This window comes from Ranitomeya variabilis, chromosome 4, assembly GCF_051348905.1.
Source record: "Ranitomeya variabilis isolate aRanVar5 chromosome 4, aRanVar5.hap1, whole genome shotgun sequence".
In the NCBI taxonomy this organism is placed as follows: Eukaryota; Metazoa; Chordata; class Amphibia; order Anura; family Dendrobatidae; genus Ranitomeya; species Ranitomeya variabilis.
Genome location: NC_135235.1, coordinates 749602163 through 749623370, shown reverse-complemented (window position 1 = coordinate 749623370; position 21208 = coordinate 749602163). Strand labels below are relative to the sequence as shown.

Below are 21208 nucleotides of genomic sequence, written 5' to 3'. Positions count from 1 at the left end.
GGGGGTTATATACTGTGTACTGTGATCACGGTGAGCGCCCCCTACTGGCTCCTCCCAGCTGCTGACACCTCTCTCCTGGGGGGTTATATACTGTGTACTGTGACCACAGTGAGCGCCCCCTGCTGGCTCCTCCCAGCTGCTGACACCTCTCTCCTGGGGGGTTATATACTGTGTACTGTGACCACGGTGAGCGCCCCCTGCTGGCTCCTCCCAGCTGCTGACACCTCTCCTGGGGGGTTATATACTGTGTACTGTGATCACGGTGAGCGCCCCCTACTGGCTCCTCCCAGCTGCTGACACCTCTCTCCTGGGGGGGTTATATACTCTGTACTGTGACCACGGTGAGCGCCCCCTGCTGGCTCCTCCCAGCTGCTGACACCTCTCTCCTGGGGGGTTATATACTCTGTACTGTGACCACGGTGAGCGCCCCCTGCTGGCTCCTCCCAGCTGCTGACACCTCTCTCCTGGGGGGTTATATACTGTGTACTGTGACCACGGTGAGCGCCCCCTGCTGGCTCCTCCCAGCTGCTGACACCTCTCCTGGGGGGTTATATACTGTGTACTGTGACCACGGTGAGCGCCCCCTGCTGGCTCCCCCCCAGCTGCTGACACCTCTCTCCTGGGGGGTTATATACTGTGTACTGTGACCACGGTGAGCGCCCCCTGCTGGCTCCTCCCAGCTGCTGACACCTCTCTCCTGGGGGGTTATATACTCTGTACTGTGACCACGGTGAGCGCCCCCTGCTGGCTCCTCCGAGCTGCTGACACCTCTCTCCTGGGGGGTTATATACTGTGTACTGTGACCACGGTGAGCGCCCCCTGCTGGCTCCCCCCCAGCTGCTGACACCTCTCTCCTGGGGGGTTATATACTCTGTACTGTGATCACGGTGAGCGCCCCCTGCTGGCTCCTCCCAGCTGCTGACACCTCTCTCCTGGGGGGTTATATACTGTGTACTGTGACCACGGTGAGCGCCCCCTGCTGGCTCCTCCCAGCTGCTGACACCTCTCTCCTGGGGGGTTATATACTCTGTACTGTGATCACGGTGAGCGCCCCCTGCTGGCTCCTCCCAGCTGCTGACACCTCTCTCCTGGGGGGGTTATATACTGTGTACTGTGACCACGGTGAGCGCCCCCTGCTGGCTCCCCCCCAGCTGCTGACACCTCTCCTGGGGGGTTATATACTGTGTACTGTGACCACGGTGAGCGCCCCCTGCTGGCTCCTCCCAGCTGCTGACACCTCTCTCCTGGGGGGTTATATACTGTGTACTGTGACCACGGTGAGCGCCCCCTGCTGGCTCCTCCCAGCTGCTGACACCTCTCTCCTGGGGGGTTATATACTGTGTACTGTGACCACGGTGAGCGCCCCCTGCTGGCTCCCCCCAGCTGCTGACACCTCTCTCCTGGGGGGTTATATACTGTGTACTGTGACCACGGTGAGCGCCCCCTGCTGGCTCCTCCCAGCTGCTGACACCACTCCTGGGGGGTTATATACTGTGTACTGTGACCACGGTGAGCGCCCCCTGCTGGCTCCTCCCAGCTGCTGACACCTCTCTCCTGGGGGGTTATATACTCTGTACTGTGACCACGGTGAGCGCCCCCTGCTGGCTCCCCCCAGCTGCTGACACCCCACTCCTGGGGGGTTATATACTCTGTACTGTGACCACGGTGAGCGCCCCCTGCTGGCTCCCCCCCAGCTGCTGACACCTCTCTCCTGGGGGGTTATATACTGTGTACTGTGACCACGGTGAGCGCCCCCTGCTGGCTCCCCCCCCCCAGCTGCTGACACCTCTCTCCTGGGGGGTTATATACTCTGTACTGTGACCACGGTGAGCGCCCCCTGCTGGCTCCTCCCAGCTGCTGACACCTCTCCTGGGGGGTTATATACTGTGTACTGTGACCACGGTGAGCGCCCCCTGCTGGCTCCCCCCCAGCTGCTGACACCTCTCTCCTGGGGGGTTATATACTCTGTACTGTGACCACGGTGAGCGCCCCCTGCTGGCTCCCCCCCAGCTGCTGACACCTCTCTCCTGGGGGGTTATATACTGTGTACTGTGACCACGGTGAGCGCCCCCTGCTGGCTCCCCCCCAGCTGCTGACACCTCTCCTGGGGGGTTATATACTCTGTACTGTGACCACGGTGAGCGCCCCCTGCTGGCTCCTCCCAGCTGCTGACACCTCTCTCCTGGGGGGTTATATACTCCATACTGTGACCACGGTGAGCGCCCCCTGCTGGCTCCTCCCAGCTGCTGACACCTCTCTCCTGGGGGGTTATATACTGTGTACTGTGACCACGGTGAGCGCCCCCTGCTGGCTCCCCCCCAGCTGCTGACACCTCTCTCCTGGGGGGGTTATATACTCTGTACTGTGACCACGGTGAGCGCCCCCTGCTGGCTCCTCCCAGCTGCTGACACCTCTCTCCTGGGGGGTTATATACTGTGTACTGTGACCACGGTGAGCGCCCCCTGCTGGCTCCTCCCAGCTGCTGACACCTCTCCTGGGGGGTTATATACTGTGTACTGTGACCACGGTGAGCGCCCCCTGCTGGCTCCCCCCCAGCTGCTGACACCTCTCTCCTGGGGGGTTATATACTGTGTACTGTGACCACGGTGAGCGCCCCCTGCTGGCTCCCCCCCAGCTGCTGACACCTCTCTCCTGGGGGGGTTATATACTCCATACTGTGATCACGGTGAGCGCCCCCTGCTGGCTCCTCCCAGCTGCTGACACCTCTCTCCTGGGGGGTTATATACTCTGTACTGTGACCACGGTGAGCGCCCCCTGCTGTCTCCTCCCAGCTGCTGACACCTCTCTCCTGGGGGGTTATATACTGTGTACTGTGACCACGGTGAGCGCCCCCTGCTGGCTCCTCCCAGCTGCTGACACCTCTCTCCTGGGGGGTTATATACTGTGTACTGTGACCACGGTGAGCGCCCCCTGCTGGCTCCTCCCAGCTGCTGACACCCCTCTCCTGGGGGGTTATATACTGTGTACTGTGACCACGGTGAGCGCCCCCTGCTGGCTCCTCCCAGCTGCTGACACCTCTCTCCTGGGGGGGTTATATACTCTGTACTGTGACCACGGTGAGCGCCCCCTGCTGGCTCCTCCCAGCTGCTGACACCTCTCTCCTGGGGGGTTATATACTGTGTACTGTGACCACGGTGAGCGCCCCCTGCTGGCTCCTCCCAGCTGCTGACACCTCTCTCCTGGGGGGTTATATACTGTGTACTGTGACCACGGTGAGCGCCCCCTGCTGGCTCCTCCCAGCTGCTGACACCTCTCTCCTGGGGGGGTTATATACTCTGTACTGTGACCACGGTGAGCGCCCCCTGCTGGCTCCCCCCCAGCTGCTGACACCTCTCTCCTGGGGGGTTATATACTCTGTACTGTGACCACGGTGAGCGCCCCCTGCTGGCTTCTCCCAGCTGCTGACACCTCTCTCCTGGGGGGTTATATACTCTGTACTGTGACCACGGTGAGCGCCCCCTGCTGGCTCCTCCCAGCTGCTGACACCTCTCTCCTGGGGGGTTATATACTGTGTACTGTGACCACGGTGAGCGCCCCCTGCTGGCTCCTCCCAGCTGCTGACACCTCTCTCCTGGGGGGTTATATACTGTGTACTGTGACCACGGTGAGCGCCCCCTGCTGGCTCCTCCCAGCTGCTGACACCTCTCTCCTGGGGGGGTTATATACTCTGTACTGTGACCACGGTGAGCGCCCCCTGCTGGCTCCTCCCAGCTGCTGACACCTCTCTCCTGGGGGGGTTATATACTCTGTACTGTGACCACGGTGAGCGCCCCCTGCTGGCTCCTCCCAGCTGCTGACACCTCTCTCCTGGGGGGTTATATACTGTGTACTGTGACCACGGTGAGCGCCCCCTGCTGGCTCCCCCCCACTGCTGACACCTCTCTCCTGGGGGGTTATATACTGTGTACTGTGACCACGGTGAGCGCCCCCTGCTGGCTCCCCCCCACTGCTGACACCTCTCTCCTGGGGGGTTATATACTCTGTACTGTGACCACGGTGAGCGCCCCCTGCTGGCTCCCCCCCAGCTGCTGACACCTCTCTCCTGGGGGGTTATATACTCCGTACTGTGACCACGGTGAGCGCCCCCTGCTGGCTCCCCCCAGCTGCTGACACCTCTCCTGGGGGGTTATATACTGTGTACTGTGACCACGGTGAGCGCCCCCTGCTGGCTCCTCCCAGCTGCTGACACCTCTCCTGGGGGGTTATATACTGTGTACTGTGACCACGGTGAGCGCCCCCTGCTGGCTCCCCCCCAGCTGCTGACACCTCTCTCCTGGGGGGTTATATACTCTGTACTGTGATCACGGTGAGCGCCCCCTGCTGGCTCCTCCCAGCTGCTGACACCTCTCTCCTGGGGGGTTATATACTGTGTACTGTGACCACGGTGAGCGCCCCCTGCTGGCTCCCCCCCAGCTGCTGACACCACTCCTGGGGGGGTTATATACTGTGTACTGTGATCACGGTGAGCGCCCCCTGCTGGCTCCTCCCAGCTGCTGACACCTCTCTCCTGGGGGGTTATATACTCTGTACTGTGATCACGGTGAGCGCCCCCTGCTGGCTCCTCCCAGCTGCTGACACCTCTCTCCTGGGGGGTTATATACTGTGTACTGTGACCACGGTGAGCGCCCCCTGCTGGCTCCCCCCCAGCTGCTGACACCACTCCTGGGGGGGTTATATACTGTGTACTGTGACCACGGTGAGCGCCCCCTGCTGGCTCCCCCCCACTGCTGACACCTCTCTCCTGGGGGGTTATATACTCTGTACTGTGACCACGGTGAGCGCCCCCTGCTGGCTCCTCCCAGCTGCTGACACCTCTCTCCTGGGGGGTTATATACTGTGTACTGTGACCACGGTGAGCGCCCCCTGCTGGCTCCTCCCAGCTGCTGACACCACTCCTGGGGGGTTATATACTCTGTACTGTGACCACGGTGAGCGCCCCCTGCTGGCTCCCCCCCCCAGCTGCTGACACCTCTCTCCTGGGGGGTTATATACTCTGTACTGTGACCACGGTGAGCGCCCCCTGCTGGCTCCTCCCAGCTGCTGACACCTCTCTCCTGGGGGGGTTATATACTGTGTACTGTGACCACGGTGAGCGCCCCCTGCTGGCTCCTCCCAGCTGCTGACACCTCTCTCCTGGGGGGTTATATACTGTGTACTGTGACCACGGTGAGCGCCCCCTGCTGGCTCCCCCCCAGCTGCTGACACCTCTCCTGGGGGGTTATATACTGTGTACTGTGACCACGGTGAGCGCCCCCTGCTGGCTCCCCCCCCCAGCTGCTGACACCTCTCTCCTGGGGGGTTATATACTCTGTACTGTGACCACGGTGAGCGCCCCCTGCTGGCTCCTCCCAGCTGCTGACACCTCTCTCCTGGGGGGGTTATATACTGTGTACTGTGACCACGGTGAGCGCCCCCTGCTGGCTCCTCCCAGCTGCTGACACCTCTCTCCTGGGGGGTTATATACTGTGTACTGTGACCACGGTGAGCGCCCCCTGCTGGCTCCCCCCCAGCTGCTGACACCTCTCCTGGGGGGTTATATACTGTGTACTGTGACCACGGTGAGCGCCCCCTACTGGCTCCTCCCAGCTGCTGACACCTCTCTCCTGGGGGGGTTATATACTCTGTACTGTGACCACGGTGAGCGCCCCCTGCTGGCTCCTCCCAGCTGCTGACACCTCTCTCCTGGGGGGGTTATATACTGTGTACTGTGACCACGGTGAGCGCCCCCTGCTGGCTCCTCCCAGCTGCTGACACCTCTCCTGGGGGGTTATATACTGTGTACTGTGACCACGGTGAGCGCCCCCTGCTGGCTCCCCCCCAGCTGCTGACACCTCTCTCCTGGGGGGTTATATACTGTGTACTGTGACCACGGTGAGCGCCCCCTGCTGGCTCCCCCCCAGCTGCTGACACCTCTCTCCTGGGGGGGTTATATACTCCATACTGTGATCACGGTGAGCGCCCCCTGCTGGCTCCTCCCAGCTGCTGACACCTCTCTCCTGGGGGGTTATATACTGTGTACTGTGACCACGGTGAGCGCCCCCTGCTGGCTCCTCCCAGCTGCTGACACCTCTCTCCTGGGGGGTTATATACTGTGTACTGTGACCACGGTGAGCGCCCCCTGCTGGCTCCTCCCAGCTGCTGACACCCCTCTCCTGGGGGGTTATATACTGTGTACTGTGACCACGGTGAGCGCCCCCTGCTGGCTCCTCCCAGCTGCTGACACCTCTCTCCTGGGGGGTTATATACTCTGTACTGTGACCACGGTGAGCGCCCCCTGCTGGCTCCTCCCAGCTGCTGACACCTCTCTCCTGGGGGGTTATATACTGTGTACTGTGACCACGGTGAGCGCCCCCTGCTGGCTCCCCCCCAGCTGCTGACACCTCTCTCCTGGGGGGTTATATACTCTGTACTGTGACCACGGTGAGCGCCCCCTGCTGGCTCCTCCCAGCTGCTGACACCTCTCTCCTGGGGGGTTATATACTGTGTACTGTGACCACGGTGAGCGCCCCCTGCTGGCTCCTCCCAGCTGCTGACACCTCTCTCCTGGGGGGGTTATATACTCTGTACTGTGACCACGGTGAGCGCCCCCTGCTGGCTCCTCCCAGCTGCTGACACCTCTCTCCTGGGGGGTTATATACTGTGTACTGTGACCACGGTGAGCGCCCCCTGCTGGCTCCCCCCCACTGCTGACACCTCTCTCCTGGGGGGTTATATACTCTGTACTGTGACCACGGTGAGCGCCCCCTGCTGGCTCCCCCCCAGCTGCTGACACCTCTCTCCTGGGGGGTTATATACTCCGTACTGTGACCACGGTGAGCGCCCCCTGCTGGCTCCTCCCAGCTGCTGACACCTCTCCTGGGGGGTTATATACTGTGTACTGTGATCACGGTGAGCGCCCCCTGCTGGCTCCTCCCAGCTGCTGACACCTCTCCTGGGGGGTTATATACTGTGTACTGTGACCACGGTGAGCGCCCCCTGCTGGCTCCTCCCAGCTGCTGACACCTCTCCTGGGGGGTTATATACTGTGTACTGTGACCACGGTGAGCGCCCCCTGCTGGCTCCTCCCAGCTGCTGACACCTCTCTCCTGGGGGGTTATATACTCCGTACTGTGACCACGGTGAGCGCCCCCTGCTGGCTCCTCCCAGCTGCTGACACCTCTCCTGGGGGGTTATATACTGTGTACTGTGACCACGGTGAGCGCCCCCTGCTGGCTCCTCCCAGCTGCTGACACCTCTCTCCTGGGGGGTTATATACTGTGTACTGTGACCACGGTGAGCGCCCCCTGCTGGCTCCTCCCAGCTGCTGACACCTCTCTCCTGGGGGGTTATATACTCTGTACTGTGACCACGGTGAGCGCCCCCTGCTGGCTCCTCCCCAGCTGCTGACACCTCTCTCCTGGGGGGTTATATACTCCATACTGTGACCACGGTGAGCGCCCCCTGCTGGCTCCTCCCAGCTGCTGACACCTCTCTCCTGGGGGGTTATATACTCTGTACTGTGACCACGGTGAGCGCCCCCTGCTGGCTCCTCCCAGCTGCTGACACCTCTCTCCTGGGGGGTTATATACTGTGTACTGTGACCACGGTGAGCGCCCCCTACTGGCTCCCCCCCAGCTGCTGACACCTCTCTCCTGGGGGGTTATATACTGTGTACTGTGACCACGGTGAGCGCCCCCTGCTGGCTCCCCCCCCAGCTGCTGACACCTCTCCTGGGGGGTTATATACTGTGTACTGTGACCACGGTGAGCGCCCCCTGCTGGCTCCCCCCCAGCTGCTGACACCTCTCTCCTGGGGGGTTATATACTCTGTACTGTGACCACGGTGAGCGCCCCCTGCTGGCTCCTCCCAGCTGCTGACACCTCTCTCCTGGGGGGTTATATACTGTGTACTGTGACCACGGTGAGCGCCCCCTGCTGGCTCCTCCCAGCTGCTGACACCTCTCTCCTGGGGGGTTATATACTCTGTACTGTGACCACGGTGAGCGCCCCCTGCTGGCTCCTCCCAGCTGCTGACACCCCACTCCTGGGGGGTTATATACTCCATACTGTGACCACGGTGAGCGCCCCCTACTGGCTCCCCCCAGCTGCTGACACCTCTCTCCTGGGGGGTTATATACTGTGTACTGTGACCACGGTGAGCGCCCCCTACTGGCTCCCCCCCAGCTGCTGACACCTCTCTCCTGGGGGGTTATATACTGTGTACTGTGACCACGGTGAGCGCCCCCTGCTGGCTCCTCCCAGCTGCTGACACCTCTCCTGGGGGGTTATATACTGTGTACTGTGACCACGGTGAGCGCCCCCTGCTGGCTCCTCCCAGCTGCTGACACCTCTCCTGGGGGGTTATATACTGTGTACTGTGACCACGGTGAGCGCCCCCTGCTGGCTCCTCCCAGCTGCTGACACCTCTCTCCTGGGGGGTTATATACTGTGTACTGTGACCACGGTGAGCGCCCCCTGCTGGCTCCTCCCAGCTGCTGACACCTCTCCTGGGGGGTTATATACTGTGTACTGTGACCACGGTGAGCGCCCCCTGCTGGCTCCTCCCAGCTGCTGACACCTCTCTCCTGGGGGGTTATATACTGTGTACTGTGACCACGGTGAGCGCCCCCTGCTGGCTCCCCCCCAGCTGCTGACACCTCTCTCCTGGGGGGTTATATACTGTGTACTGTGACCACGGTGAGCGCCCCCTGCTGGCTCCTCCCAGCTGCTGACACCTCTCTCCTGGGGGGTTATATACTCCATACTGTGACCACGGTGAGCGCCCCCTGCTGGCTCCTCCCAGCTGCTGACACCTCTCTCCTGGGGGGGTTATATACTCTGTACTGTGACCACGGTGAGCGCCCCCTGCTGGCTCCTCCCAGCTGCTGACACCTCTCTCCTGGGGGGTTATATACTCTGTACTGTGACCACGGTGAGCGCCCCCTGCTGGCTCCTCCCAGCTGCTGACACCTCTCTCCTGGGGGGTTATATACTCCATACTGTGACCACGGTGAGCGCCCCCTGCTGGCTCCTCCCAGCTGCTGACACCTCTCTCCTGGGGGGTTATATACTGTGTACTGTGACCACGGTGAGCGCCCCCTGCTGGCTCCCCCCAGCTGCTGACACCTCTCCTGGGGGGTTATATACTGTGTACTGTGACCACGGTGAGCGCCCCCTGCTGGCTCCTCCCAGCTGCTGACACCTCTCTCCTGGGGGGTTATATACTCTGTACTGTGACCACGGTGAGCGCCCCCTGCTGGCTCCTCCCAGCTGCTGACACCTCTCTCCTGGGGGGTTATATACTGTGTACTGTGACCACGGTGAGCGCCCCCTGCTGGCTCCTCCCAGCTGCTGACACCTCTCTCCTGGGGGGTTATATACTGTGTACTGTGACCACGGTGAGCGCCCCCTACTGGCTCCCCCCCAGCTGCTGACACCTCTCTCCTGGGGGGTTATATACTGTGTACTGTGACCACGGTGAGCGCCCCCTGCTGGCTCCTCCCAGCTGCTGACATCTCTCTCCTGGGGGGTTATATACTGTGTACTGTGACCACGGTGAGCGCCCCCTGCTGGCTCCTCCCAGCTGCTGACACCTCTCCTGGGGGGTTATATACTGTGTACTGTGACCACGGTGAGCGCCCCCTGCTGGCTCCCCCTCCCAGCTGCTGACATCTCTCTCCTGGGGGGGTTATATACTCTGTACTGTGACCACGGTGAGCGCCCCCTGCTGGCTCCTCCCAGCTGCTGACACCTCTCTCCTGGGGGGTTATATACTGTGTACTGTGACCACGGTGAGCGCCCCCTGCTGGCTCCCCCCCCAGCTGCTGACACCTCTCTCCTGGGGGGTTATATACTGTGTACTGTGACCACGGTGAGCGCCCCCTGCTGGCTCCTCCCAGCTGCTGACACCTCTCTCCTGGGGGGTTATATACTGTGTACTGTGACCACGGTGAGCGCCCCCTGCTGGCTCCTCCCAGCTGCTGACACCTCTCTCCTGGGGGGTTATATACTCCATACTGTGACCACGGTGAGCGCCCCCTGCTGGCTCCTCCCAGCTGCTGACACCTCTCTCCTGGGGGGGTTATATACTCTGTACTGTGACCACGGTGAGCGCCCCCTGCTGGCTCCTCCCAGCTGCTGACACCTCTCTCCTGGGGGGTTATATACTCTGTACTGTGACCACGGTGAGCGCCCCCTGCTGGCTCCTCCCAGCTGCTGACACCTCTCTCCTGGGGGGTTATATACTCCATACTGTGACCACGGTGAGCGCCCCCTGCTGGCTCCTCCCAGCTGCTGACACCTCTCTCCTGGGGGGTTATATACTGTGTACTGTGACCACGGTGAGCGCCCCCTGCTGGCTCCCCCCAGCTGCTGACACCTCTCCTGGGGGGTTATATACTGTGTACTGTGACCACGGTGAGCGCCCCCTGCTGGCTCCTCCCAGCTGCTGACACCTCTCTCCTGGGGGGTTATATACTCTGTACTGTGACCACGGTGAGCGCCCCCTGCTGGCTCCTCCCAGCTGCTGACACCTCTCTCCTGGGGGGTTATATACTGTGTACTGTGACCACGGTGAGCGCCCCCTGCTGGCTCCTCCCAGCTGCTGACACCTCTCTCCTGGGGGGTTATATACTGTGTACTGTGACCACGGTGAGCGCCCCCTACTGGCTCCCCCCCAGCTGCTGACACCTCTCTCCTGGGGGGTTATATACTGTGTACTGTGACCACGGTGAGCGCCCCCTGCTGGCTCCTCCCAGCTGCTGACATCTCTCTCCTGGGGGGTTATATACTGTGTACTGTGACCACGGTGAGCGCCCCCTGCTGGCTCCTCCCAGCTGCTGACACCTCTCCTGGGGGGTTATATACTGTGTACTGTGACCACGGTGAGCGCCCCCTGCTGGCTCCCCCTCCCAGCTGCTGACATCTCTCTCCTGGGGGGGTTATATACTCTGTACTGTGACCACGGTGAGCGCCCCCTGCTGGCTCCTCCCAGCTGCTGACACCTCTCTCCTGGGGGGTTATATACTGTGTACTGTGACCACGGTGAGCGCCCCCTGCTGGCTCCCCCCCCAGCTGCTGACACCTCTCTCCTGGGGGGTTATATACTGTGTACTGTGACCACGGTGAGCGCCCCCTGCTGGCTCCTCCCAGCTGCTGACACCTCTCTCCTGGGGGGTTATATACTGTGTACTGTGACCACGGTGAGCGCCCCCTGCTGGCTCCTCCCAGCTGCTGACACCTCTCTCCTGGGGGGTTATATACTGTGTACTGTGACCACGGTGAGCGCCCCCTGCTGGCTCCTCCCAGCTGCTGACACCTCTCTCCTGGGGGGTTATATACTGTGTACTGTGACCACGGTGAGCGCCCCCTGCTGGCTCCTCCCAGCTGCTGACACCCCTCTCCTGGGGGGTTATATACTGTGTACTGTGACCACGGTGAGCGCCCCCTGCTGGCTCCTCCCAGCTGCTGACACCTCTCTCCTGGGGGGTTATATACTGTGTACTGTGACCACGGTGAGCGCCCCCTGCTGGCTCCCCCCAGCTGCTGACACCTCTCTCCTGGGGGGTTATATACTGTGTACTGTGACCACGGTGAGCGCCCCCTGCTGGCTCCCCCCCAGCTGCTGACACCCCTCTCCTGGGGGGTTATATACTGTGTACTGTGACCACGGTGAGCGCCCCCTGCTGGCTCCTCCCAGCTGCTGACACCTCTCTCCTGGGGGGTTATATACTCTGTACTGTGACCACGGTGAGCGCCCCCTGCTGGCTCCTCCCAGCTGCTGACACCTCTCTCCTGGGGGGTTATATACTTTGTACTGTGACCACGGTGAGCGCCCCCTGCTGGCTCCTCCCAGCTGCTGACACCTCTCTCCTGGGGGGTTATATACTTTGTACTGTGACCACGGTGAGCGCCCCCTGCTGGCTCCTCCCAGCTGCTGACACCTCTCTCCTGGGGGGTTATATACTGTGTACTGTGACCACGGTGAGCGCCCCCTGCTGGCTCCTCCCAGCTGCTGACACCTCTCTCCTGGGGGGTTATATACTGTGTACTGTGACCACGGTGAGCGCCCCCTACTGGCTCCCCCCAGCTGCTGACACCTCTCTCCTGGGGGGTTATATACTGTGTACTGTGACCACGGTGAGCGCCCCCTGCTGGCTCCTCCCAGCTGCTGACACCTCTCTCCTGGGGGGTTATATACTGTGTACTGTGATCACGGTGAGCGCCCCCTACTGGCTCCTCCCAGCTGCTGACACCTCTCTCCTGGGGGGGTTATATACTGTGTACTGTGACCACGGTGAGCGCCCCCTACTGGCTCCTCCCAGCTGCTGACACCTCTCTCCTGGGGGGTTATATACTGTGTACTGTGATCACGGTGAGCGCCCCCTGCTGGCTCCTCCCAGCTGCTGACACCCCACTCCTGGGGGGTTATATACTCCATACTGTGACCACGGTGAGCGCCCCCTACTGGCTCCTCCCAGCTGCTGACACCTCTCTCCTGGGGGGTTATATACTGTGTACTGTGATCACGGTGAGCGCCCCCTGCTGGCTCCTCCCAGCTGCTGACACCTCTCTCCTGGGGGGTTATATACTCCATACTGTGACCACGGTGAGCGCCCCCTACTGGCTCCCCCCCAGCTGCTGACACCTCTCTCCTGGGGGGTTATATACTGTGTACTGTGACCACGGTGAGCGCCCCCTGCTGGCTCCTCCCAGCTGCTGACACCTCTCTCCTGGGGGGTTATATACTCTGTACTGTGACCACGGTGAGCGCCCCCTGCTGGCTCCCCCCAGCCACTCTGTACACGGGAGATTCTGCCTCAGTCTCCCCGGTGTGTCCCAAGTTCAGGACCCCAATGTTTAGTATGTCTGGGGGTCCGTGCTCCCCCTCCATCATCACACAGATAATGTTATTGCCTTATTACTGTCCCTGCAGTTGCCGTACTTCATGAATGAACTGACGCTGACCGAGCTGGACATGGGGGTGTCTGTGCCGAAAATCCTCCAGGCCTTCCAGCCAACCATCGACCACCGAGGTAGCACATTCACCACTGTGATCTCTCCACCTGTGCTGTGCGATCTCTCCGCCTGTGCTGTGTGATCTCTCCGCCTGTGCTGTGTGATCTCTCCGCCTGTGCTGTGTGATCTCTCCGCCTGTGCTGTGGGATCTCTCCGCCTGTGCTGTGGGATCTCTCCGCCTGTGCTGTGCGATCTCTCCGCCTGTGCTGGGCGATCTCTCCGCCTGTGCTGGGCGATCTCTCCGCCTGTGCTGTGCGATCTCTCCGCCTGTGCTGTGCGATCTCTCCGCCTGTGCTGTGCGATCTCTCCGCCTGTGCTGTGCGATCTCTCCGCCTGTGCTGTGCGATCTCTCCGCCTGTGCTGTGCGATCTCTCCGCCTGTGCTGTGCGATCTCTCCGCCTGTGCTGTGCGATCTCTCCGCCTGTGCTGTGCGATCTCTCCGCCTGTGCTGTGCGATCTCTCCGCCTGTGCTGTGTGATCTCTCCGCCTGTGCTGTGTGATCTCTCCGCCTGTGCTGTGTGATCTCTCCGCCTGTGCTGTGGGATCTCTCCGCCTGTGCTGTGGGATCTCTCCGCCTGTGCTGTGCGATCTCTCCGCCTGTGCTGGGCGATCTCTCCGCCTGTGCTGGGCGATCTCTCCGCCTGTGCTGTGCGATCTCTCCGCCTGTGCTGTGCGATCTCTCCGCCTGTGCTGTGCGATCTCTCCGCCTGTGCTGTGCGATCTCTCCGCCTGTGCTGTGCGATCTCTCCGCCTGTGCTGGGCGATCTCTCCGCCTGTGCTGGGCGATCTCTCCGCCTGTGCTGGGCGATCTCTCCGCCTGTGCTGGGCGATCTCTCCGCCTGTGCTGGGCGATCTCTCCGCCTGTGCTGTGCGATCTCTCCGCCTGTGCTGTGCGATCTCTCCGCCTGTGCTGGGCGATCTCTCCGCCTGTGCTGGGCGATCTCTCCGCCTGTGCTGGGCGATCTCTCCGCCTGTGCTGTGCGATCTCTCCGCCTGTGCTGTGCGATCTCTCCGCCTGTGCTGTGCGATCTCTCCGCCTGTGCTGTGCGATCTCTCCGCCTGTGCTGTGCGATCTCTCCGCCTGTGCTGTGCGATCTCTCCGCCTGTGCTGTGCGATCTCTCCGCCTGTGCTGTGCGATCTCTCCGCCTGTGCTGTGCGATCTCTCCGCCTGTGCTGTGCGATCTCTCCGCCTGTGCTGTGCGATCTCTCCGCCTGTGCTGTGCGATCTCTCCGCCTGTGCTGTGCGATCTCTCCGCCTGTGCTGTGCGATCTCTCCGCCTGTGCTGTGCGATCTCTCCGCCTGTGCTGTGCGATCTCTCCGCCTGTGCTGTGCGATCTCTCCGCCTGTGCTGTGCGATCTCTCCGCCTGTGCTGTGCGATCTCTCCGCCTGTGCTGTGCGATCTCTCCGCCTGTGCTGTGCGATCTCTCCGCCTGTGCTGTGCGATCTCTCCGCCTGTGCTGTGTGATCTCTCCGCCTGTGCTGTGCGATCTCTCCGCCTGTGCTGTGCGATCTCTCCGCCTGTGCTGGGCGATCTCTCCGCCTGTGCTGTGCGATCTCTCCGCCTGTGCTGTGCGATCTCTCCGCCTGTGCTGTGCGATCTCTCCGCCTGTGCTGTGCGATCTCTCCGCCTGTGCTGTGCGATCTCTCCGCCTGTGCTGTGCGATCTCTCCGCCTGTGCTGTGCGATCTCTCCGCCTGTGCTGTGCGATCTCTCCGCCTGTGCTGTGCGATCTCTCCGCCTGTGCTGTGCGATCTCTCCGCCTGTGCTGTGCGATCTCTCCTCCTGCTCTCCGCTCTGTGATCTTTCCTTGCTCTGGGATCCCTTCCCCCTGCGCTGGGATCTCTGTGATGCTTTTCTCGGTTGCAGGGCTGTGGACGGATCTGGAGATCTCCTACACCGGATCGTTTCTTATGACTTTAGAAACAAAAATGAACCTGACGAGACTCGGGAAGGAGCCGCTCGGGGAAACCCTCAAAGTGGGGGAGCCCGGAAAAGAAGGGTGAGCAGTGAGGATGCTGGGGGTGACGGGGGATGATGAGGTGGGGGTCTGGGGTTGGACGACTGTCCTCCCCCATTCTGTACATTAATGGTCTCTTCCTGTCTCTTCTCCGCCTCCGCTCTGGGATCTCTGATTGGTGAGTGTAACGTCCTGACCTCTGACCCACATCACATGACTCATCCGCTGTGGGTGGAGCTTATAGACGCTGCTAAGTTATGGTCTTTAGAAAGAACATGTTAGGATCCCTGTGCTGCCCCTCCCCCAGGTGTTATTAGTCCTTGTCCCCTCCTTCGGGTGTTATTAGTCCTTGTCCTCTCCCCCGGGTGTTATTAGTCCTTGTCCTCTCCCCCGGGTGTTATTAGTCCTAGTCCTCTCCCCCGGGTGTTATTAGTCCTTGTCCTCTCCCCCGGGTGTTATTAGTCCTTGTCCTCTCCCCCGGGTGTTATTAGTCCTTGTCCTCTCCCCCGGGTGTTATTAGTCCTTGTCCTCTCCCCCGGGTGTTATTAGTCCTTGTCCTCTCCCCCGGGTGTTATTAGTCCTAGTCCTCTCCCCCGGGTGTTATTAGTCCTTGTCCTCTCCCCCGGGTGTTATTAGTCCTTGTCCTCTCCCCCGGGTGTTATTAGTCCTAGTCCTCTCCCCCGGGTGTTATTAGTCCTTGTCCTCTCCCCCAGGTGTTATTAGTCCTTGTCCTCTTCCCCAGGTGTTATTAGTCCTTGTCCTCCCCCCCGGGTGTTATTAGTGCTTGTCCCCTCCCCAGGTGTTATTAGTCCTTGTCCTCTCCCCCAGGTGTTATTAGTCCTTGTCCTCTCCCCCAGGTGTTATTAGTCCTTGTCCTCTTCCCCAGGTGTTATTAGTCCTTGTCCTCCCCCCCCCGGGTGTTATTAGTGCTTGTCCCCTCCCCAGGTGTTATTAGTCCTTGTCCTCTCTCCCGGGTGTTATTAGTCCTTGTCCTCTCCCCGGATGTTATTAGTCCTTGTCCTCTCCCCGGATGTTATTAGTACTTGTCCTCTCCCCGGATGTTATTAGTACTTGTCCTCTCCCCCGGGTGTTATTAGTCCTTGTCCTCTCCCCCGGGTGTTATTAGTCCTTGTCCTCTCCCCCGGGTGTTATTAGTCCTTGTCCTCTCCCCCGGGTGTTATTAGTCCTTGTCCTCTCCCCCGGATGTTATTAGTACTTGTCCTCTCTCCCGGGTGTTATTAGTACTTGTCCTCTCTCCCGGGTGTTGTTAGTCCTTGTCCTCTCCCCGGATGTTATTAGTACTTGTCCTCTCTCCCAGGTGTTGTTAGTCCTCGTCCCCTCCCCGGGTGTTATTAGTACTTGTCCTCTCTCCCGGGTGTTGTTAGTCCTTGTCCTCTCCCCGGATGTTATTAGTACTTGTCCTCTCCCCCAGGTGTTATTAGTCCTTGTCCTCTCCCCGGATGTTATTAGTACTTGTCCTCTCTCCCGGGTGTTGTTAGTCCTCGTCCCCTCCCCGGGTGTTATTAGTACTTGTCCTCTCTCCCGGGTGTTGTTAGTCCTTGTCCTCTCCCCGGATGTTATTAGTACTTGTCCTCTCTCCCGGGTGTTGTTAGTCCTCGTCCCCTCCCCCTGGTGTTATTAGTCCTCGTCCCCTCCCCCGACCTCTTGGGTGGATTAGTCTCACTGGGAGGAATGGGGCTGTTGCTACCTCCCACATTACTGTGCAGCTTGTGCTGTGTACTGTGAAGTTGGAGGCCGTACTCAGCTCAGTCCTCTGTGTCTCCACCAGCTCCAGACCAAGAGCCTATTACCTGGCAGACAGCGACGAGGAGTCGTCCAGCGCTGGATCATCTGATGAAGAAGACTCTACAGAGATGACCAATGACCGGCAGCAGATCCTGGGGGTTGAAGGGTAAGGACCTGCCAATATCCAATCACAGCTGAGCGACTAAGAAACTGATGCACATTCCTCAGGGGCGGGGTCATATGTAGGACTGGATGGTGTCTCCTGCTCGGGGCGGCGCCTCGTGTATGACTGACAGGTGTCTCCTGCTCAGCAGTGGGGCCCTGTGTATGGCTGAAAGGTGTGTCTCCTGCTCAGGGGCGGGGCCTTGTGTATGGCTGACAGGTGTGTCTCCTGCTCAGGGGCGGGGCCTTGTGTATGGCTGACAGCTTTTCCTGCTCAGGGGTGGGGCCTTGTGTATGACTGACAGGTGTCTCCTGCTCAGGGGCAGGGCCTTGTGTATGGCTGCCAGGTGTCTCCTGCTCGGGGCGGCGCCTTGTGTATGACTGACAGGTGTCTCCTGCTCAGCAGTGGGGCCCCGTGTATGGCTGAAAGGTGTGTCTCCTGCTCAGGGGCGGGGCCTTGTGTATGGCTGACAGGTGTGTCTCCTGCTCAGGGGCGGGGCCTTGTGTATGGCTGACAGCTTTTCCTGCTCAGGGGTGGGGCCTTGTGTATGACTGACAGGTGTCTCCTGCTCAGGGGCAGGGCCTTGTGTATGGCTGCCAGGTGTCTCCTGCTCCGGGGCGGGGCCCTGTCTATGGCTGCCAGGTGTTTTTCCTGTTCAGGGGCATACATTCTTTAGTCTTTGTGTGCTGGGACTCCGTTGCTTCCCTCCGCTCTAGATTTACTTTCTGTCTCCTGCAGGTATCCGGGGCCTCATCGTACGAGCAAGATTATGAGATTTGTGGACAAAATCACCAAGTCCAAATATTTTCAGAAAGCGACAGAGACGGAGTTTATAAAGAAAAAGATTGAGGAAGTGTCCAACACTCCGCTGCTACTGACGGTGGAGGTGCAGGAGTGCCGAGGGACGCTGGCCATCAACATCCCCCCTCCCCCGACCGACCGCATCTGGTGAGTGCCAGCAGCCCTGTGTAGCCGTCCTCTTCAGCTGTCCTCTGCTCCCCCGCCCTCTTCAGCCGTCCTCTGCTCCCTCGCCCTCTTCAGCTGTCCTCTGCTCCCCCGCCCTCTTCAGCTGTCCTCTGCTCCCCCGCCCTCTTCAGCCGTCCTCTGCTCCCCCGCCCTCTTCAGCCGTCCTCTGCTCCCCCGCCCTCTTCAGCCGTCCTCTGCTCCCCCGCCCTCTTCAGCTGTCCTCTGCTCCCCCGCCCTCTTCAGCCGTCCTCTGCTCCCCCGCCCTCTTCAGCTGTCCTCTGCTCCCCCGCCCTCTTCAGCCGTCCTCTGCTCCCCCGCCCTCTTCAGCCGTCCTCTGCTCCCCCGCCCTCTTCAGCCGTCCTCTGCTCCCCCGCCCTCTTCAGCTGTCCTCTGCTCCCCCGCCCTCTTCAGCCGTCCTGCTCCCCCGCCCTCTTCAGCCGTCCTCTGCTCCCCCGCCCTCTTCAGCCGTCCTCTGCTCCCCCGCCCTCTTCAGCCGTCCTCTGCTCCCTCGCCCTCTTCAGCCGTCCTCTGCTCCCCCGCCCTCTTCAGCCGTCCTCTGCTCCCCCGCCCTCTTCAGCCGTCCTCTGCTCCCCCGCCCTCTTCAGCCGTCCTCTGCTCCCCCGCCCTCTTCAGCCGTCCTCTGCTCCCCCGCCCTCTTCAGCCGTCCTCTGCTCCCCCGCCCTCTTCAGCCGTCCTCTGCTCCCCCGCCCTCTTCAGCCGTCCTGCTCCCCCGCCCTCTTCAGCCGTCCTCTGCTCCCCCGCCCTCTTCAGCCGTCCTCTGCTCCCCCGCCCTCTTCAGCCGTCCTCTGCTCCCCCGCCCTCTTCAGCCGTCCTCTGCTCCCCCGCCCTCTTCAGCCGTCCTCTGCTCCCCCGCCCTCTTCAGCCGTCCTCTGCTCCCCCGCCCTCTTCAGCCGTCCTCTGCTCCCCCGCCCTCTTCAGCCGTCCTCTGCTCCCCCGCCCTCTTCAGCCGTCCTCTGCTCCCTCGCCCTCTTCAGCCGTCCTCTGCTCCCCCGCCCTCTTCAGCCGTCCTCTGCTCCCCCGCCCTCTTCAGCCGTCCTCTGCTCCCCCGCCCTCTTCAGCCGTCCTCTGCTCCCCCGCCCTCTTCAGCCGTCCTCTGCTCCCCCGCCCTCTTCAGCCGTCCTCTGCTCCCTCGCCCTCTTCAGCCGCCCTCTGCTCCCCTGCCCTCTTCAGCCGTCCTCTGCTCCCCCGCCCTCTTCAGCCGTCCTCTGCTCCCCCGCCCTCTTCAGCCGTCCTCTGCTCCCCCGCCCTCTTCAGCCGTCCTCTGCTCCCCCGCCCTCTTCAGCCGTCCTCTGCTCCCCCGCCCTCTTCAGCCGTCCTCGGCTTCCTCGCCCTCTTCAAATAGTTGGAGGTAATCCAGCATTGTTTGGTCAGTTAGACTGCATATTTGTCCTCCAAATTGTGCAGACTAGTAAACCGCAGGGGGCTGATAAAATATGTAATCAGCAGGCATTCCACAAATTAACATACAATAAGGGTCAATGGAATCTCGCATGAAACAATGGCTCATGTCCCTTGACCTACTGAACAAAGGAACAGTACATCTGGCATAATTAAGAATAATTCACCCCCACACCAGTGGCCAGATTGACACTGTCGTCACACCCACCTCAAAGAAAAACCCTCCAACAAAAAACAGACCTAAAATATAACTTTTATTAATACTTTCATAAAAAGTTGTTGAAACAAAATACTAAAATGGTGAGTAGGTGCCACGGTTCACGGGGAGGATATCTTTATCATCCCCACTACTCACACCAATTTGTAATGAACCGGGGTTGCTTGGTTGCCCAGTTCTTTTCTGACGGGGATTTATCTATATCCCGCTTCCCAGTTCCGGTTTGGAACTTGCAGCTCTCTGGCACTCCCCCTTACCCTCAGGTCAGATAGGGTACTGCACCTCGGTTAATTAGTTGCCAGAAAGGCTGCCTTACTTTGCACTGGCCAATGGGCACACTGCAGTGAGGGCAATATAACTACTTCGTTCATATCATTTCATCTCATGGCTGACCGTGTGCTGTGGGGAGGGGCACACATCTAGATGTATCACACCCCTATCTCACAGCTAGACCCAGGACAAAAGACTAGTGAAGACTGATCTCACTCTCTTATCTCCCAGCCCAAAACCAAGGCATCCTGTGGTGTGACCTCACTCAGAGGCTGATTCCTCCCCTTTCTTAGAGTTATGACAAACCATTTCTATACATAACTCGCTGTATGAACCTTGTATGAGAACGACACAATGATCAGGAGGTGCACCACGTCAGGGGGGTTCTTTTAAGTATTAACACGGCATAGATACACGACCCGCTTACGGAGAAATCCGCTCCTTGCAACTCGTTGAGTTTAGCTCCTAGCGATTTCAGTGAGCTATAGATCTCTCGATGGACATCCGGAATATATAATCCTTATATCTCTAGCCTTGATCGGTGCCAGTATACATAACTTTAAAAGAACAATGGAGTCCCATGCAGTTTGGGATGTGGCTGTACCAGTTTTGGCTGGTATTATGCGGGAATAAGGGGTTTAGGGAGAGAGACTGGCTTTTGCAGCAAAGAGCCATAACAATTCCTCTTGCTGGCACACTGGTCTCCCATTACCGCTATATAGCAGGGGGGAGGGAGTTGCCTGCAAGCTAAGAGAGAAGCAGAGCTCACAGCGTGTGTCTGAAAGCCATGGACCTTTTAGGTATATACTTCAAACAGTTATGATCCTGTGACTTTGGAGCCGCATGAATTTTCTCTGGAGTAGGTGGAAACTGTACTGACCGCAAAACCTGAACTAACACCGCAACTAGAAGTAGCCGTGGGGTGTGCCTAACAAACCCTAGACACCTCGACACAGCCGGAGGACTAAATACCCCTATAGATGGAAATAGGAATACTACCTTGCCTTAGAGCAGAACCCCAAAGGATAGGCAGCCCCTCACGAATATTGACTGTGAGTAGGAGAGGAAAGACACACGCAGGTAGAAAACAGGATTCAGCAAAAGAGGTCACTCTAGCTAAATAGGGGAAGATAGGACAGAATACTCAGTATTAAAACCCTTCCAAAAATATCCACAGCAGATAATACAAAAAGTTCCACAATCTAACTAAAGACACGGAATGTATATCTGCCACTCCAGAGAATCCAACAAGACTGAGAAAATACTGACACAATCTAAGCTGGACAAGAAAACACAAAGAATAGCACTGAATTATTAAGCACACAGCATGTGTGCCACAGAAACCAAAACCAGACACTTATCTTTGCTGATTAGGCAGAAGGAACCAAACCAGGACCAAAACCTCCCAACAACCATGGACAACTGGCAAGGACTAATGAATCCTGCACGCC

The 21208-nt window shown here is 60.0% G+C and overlaps 1 protein-coding gene across 3 annotated transcripts in view; it reads left to right on the top strand.

Annotated features, from left to right (window-relative positions):
* The window catches only part of TEX2 (testis expressed 2), a 43024-nt gene that overhangs the window by 16703 nt on the left and 5113 nt on the right, over positions 1-21208 (top strand). For 2 of the 3 annotated variants that reach the window (XM_077254669.1, XM_077254668.1), the window contains exons 7-10: positions 12934-13033; positions 14886-15018; positions 16766-16888; positions 17624-17833. In XM_077254669.1, the coding sequence (XP_077110784.1) occupies positions 12934-13033; positions 14886-15018; positions 16766-16888; positions 17624-17833 (566 nt within the window). The remainder of the gene's footprint in view (positions 1-12933; positions 13034-14885; positions 15019-16765; positions 16889-17623; positions 17834-21208) is intronic. The other variant, XM_077254671.1, reaches the window with a different exon arrangement.